The 1,559-nt window shown below is 39.9% G+C and overlaps 1 protein-coding gene across 1 annotated transcript; it reads right to left on the minus strand.

Moving 5' to 3' along the window:
- Positions 1 to 668: 668 nt before the first annotated feature.
- LOC112499910 lies at positions 669 to 1,559 on the minus strand. Its single transcript, XM_025103177.1, has one exon. The coding sequence runs from the start codon at positions 1,557 to 1,559 to the stop codon at positions 669 to 671; it is 891 nt and encodes a 296-aa protein (XP_024958945.1).

Raw genomic sequence — 1,559 nt, forward strand, 5'->3', positions numbered from 1 at the left:
CCATGACCACCGTAAACAAGTAAGGAGATAGTGGATCTCCTTGTTAAGCCCACGCCTTCCATGAAAAAAACCCTCCGACTGACCATTAATGCAAATAGAGAATGTTGGCATAGAGATTAACGACTTTATCCAATTGATCATAACCGGATGAAAACCCATTTCCTTCAACATCCCAAGCAGATACTTCCAATCAACAGTATCATAAGCTTTTCTGATATCGATCTTGAAAGCATATTTTGGCTCCCCTTGGAGTTTTGGTAACCCGCCACAAGCTCGTGCTCCATTAAAATGTTGTCAGTAATCTGTCTTCCAAGAATAAAAGTAGATTGAGCCTTACTGATGAGGGCATCCAAAGAGTCTTTCATCCTGTCCACAATGATTTTACTAATACATTTGAGCAACACATTGCAACAAGCTATTGGCCGAAAATCAGATACATAGGATGCATTTGGGACCTTTGGAATAAGGCAAAGCAATGTGTGATTCAATTGATACTCTAGGGTGACCGAGTAGAAGAAATTATGGATCCCAATAAGAATATCCCGACCCACCACACTCCAAGCAAACTTAAAGAATTTCGAAGAAAACCCATCAGATCCCGGGGCCTTTTCATTTCCAATAGCAAAAAAAGTAGTCTTTATTTCCATATTAGTAATGGGCCGGATTAATTACAGAGATTCCGTTAAAGACAAAGAACGATCAAAAACACAATCCTCCATAGAAGAATTAACCATCGCATCAAAAGTACCTAAAATACCTGAAAAACGAGTAACAAAAGCTTGTGGCACTGCATCATGCTCAAAAACCATACCGCAACAGTCCTTAATAGCAGCAATGTGATACCTGTTACGCTTCTCTTTCATAGAGTGAAAAAAGAACTTTGAATTTCCATCCCCCTCATTCAGCCAAGAAATCTTCGTCTTTTGTCTAAGCAATTCCAACTGATCAGTCCGAGCTTGTTGATATGCTAACAAGAGATGAGCGGCATCCTCTTTTAGCAAATCATTAAAAGGATCTAGGTCACAAGCCAATTGAGCAACATCAAGCTCCGACTTTAACAATGTCACCTTCTTATCCAAGCAACCATAAGAATTCCTTAGTCTACGGCAAACCCCTTTCATCTCTTGCATTTTAAGGAGAACTTTCTTCATATAGGATCCTTTCTTCGGTTTAATCCATACTCCCCCAACCGAACTAAGAAAATCCTTATGAGAAGTCAAGAAATTATCAAACTTGAAACCACGATTTCTAATCCTTTTCCCAACTTTGCAAGTTAAAATACCCGGCGAATGGTCAGAGATCCCTCTTGGTTCAAAGAAAACTGATGCATCCCCAAATTTATCAATAAACTCCAAGTTCCCCAAAATCCGATCTAACTTGCGAAGAATACCCCCATCCCCTGATGGCATCTGAATCCAAGTGTATTGACACCCTTGATAAGAGATATCAAAAAGCACTACATCTTCTAGACAAATATGGAACTCTTCCATATCCGAGTTACGCCTAGACGACCCTCCCAACCCATCATGAGGGAAAAGCATCGACTTAAAATCTCCCAT

This window comes from Cynara cardunculus (assembly GCF_001531365.2).
Source record: "Cynara cardunculus var. scolymus isolate 2C chromosome LG 17, CcrdV1, whole genome shotgun sequence".
In the NCBI taxonomy this organism is placed as follows: Eukaryota; Viridiplantae; Streptophyta; class Magnoliopsida; order Asterales; family Asteraceae; genus Cynara; species Cynara cardunculus.

What these genes read in the sequence shown, in the direction of transcription:
- LOC112499910 (XM_025103177.1), bottom strand. Translation starts at nt 1,559, where the DNA reads ATGGGAGATTTTAAGTCGATGCTTTTCCCTCATGATGGGTTGGGAGGG.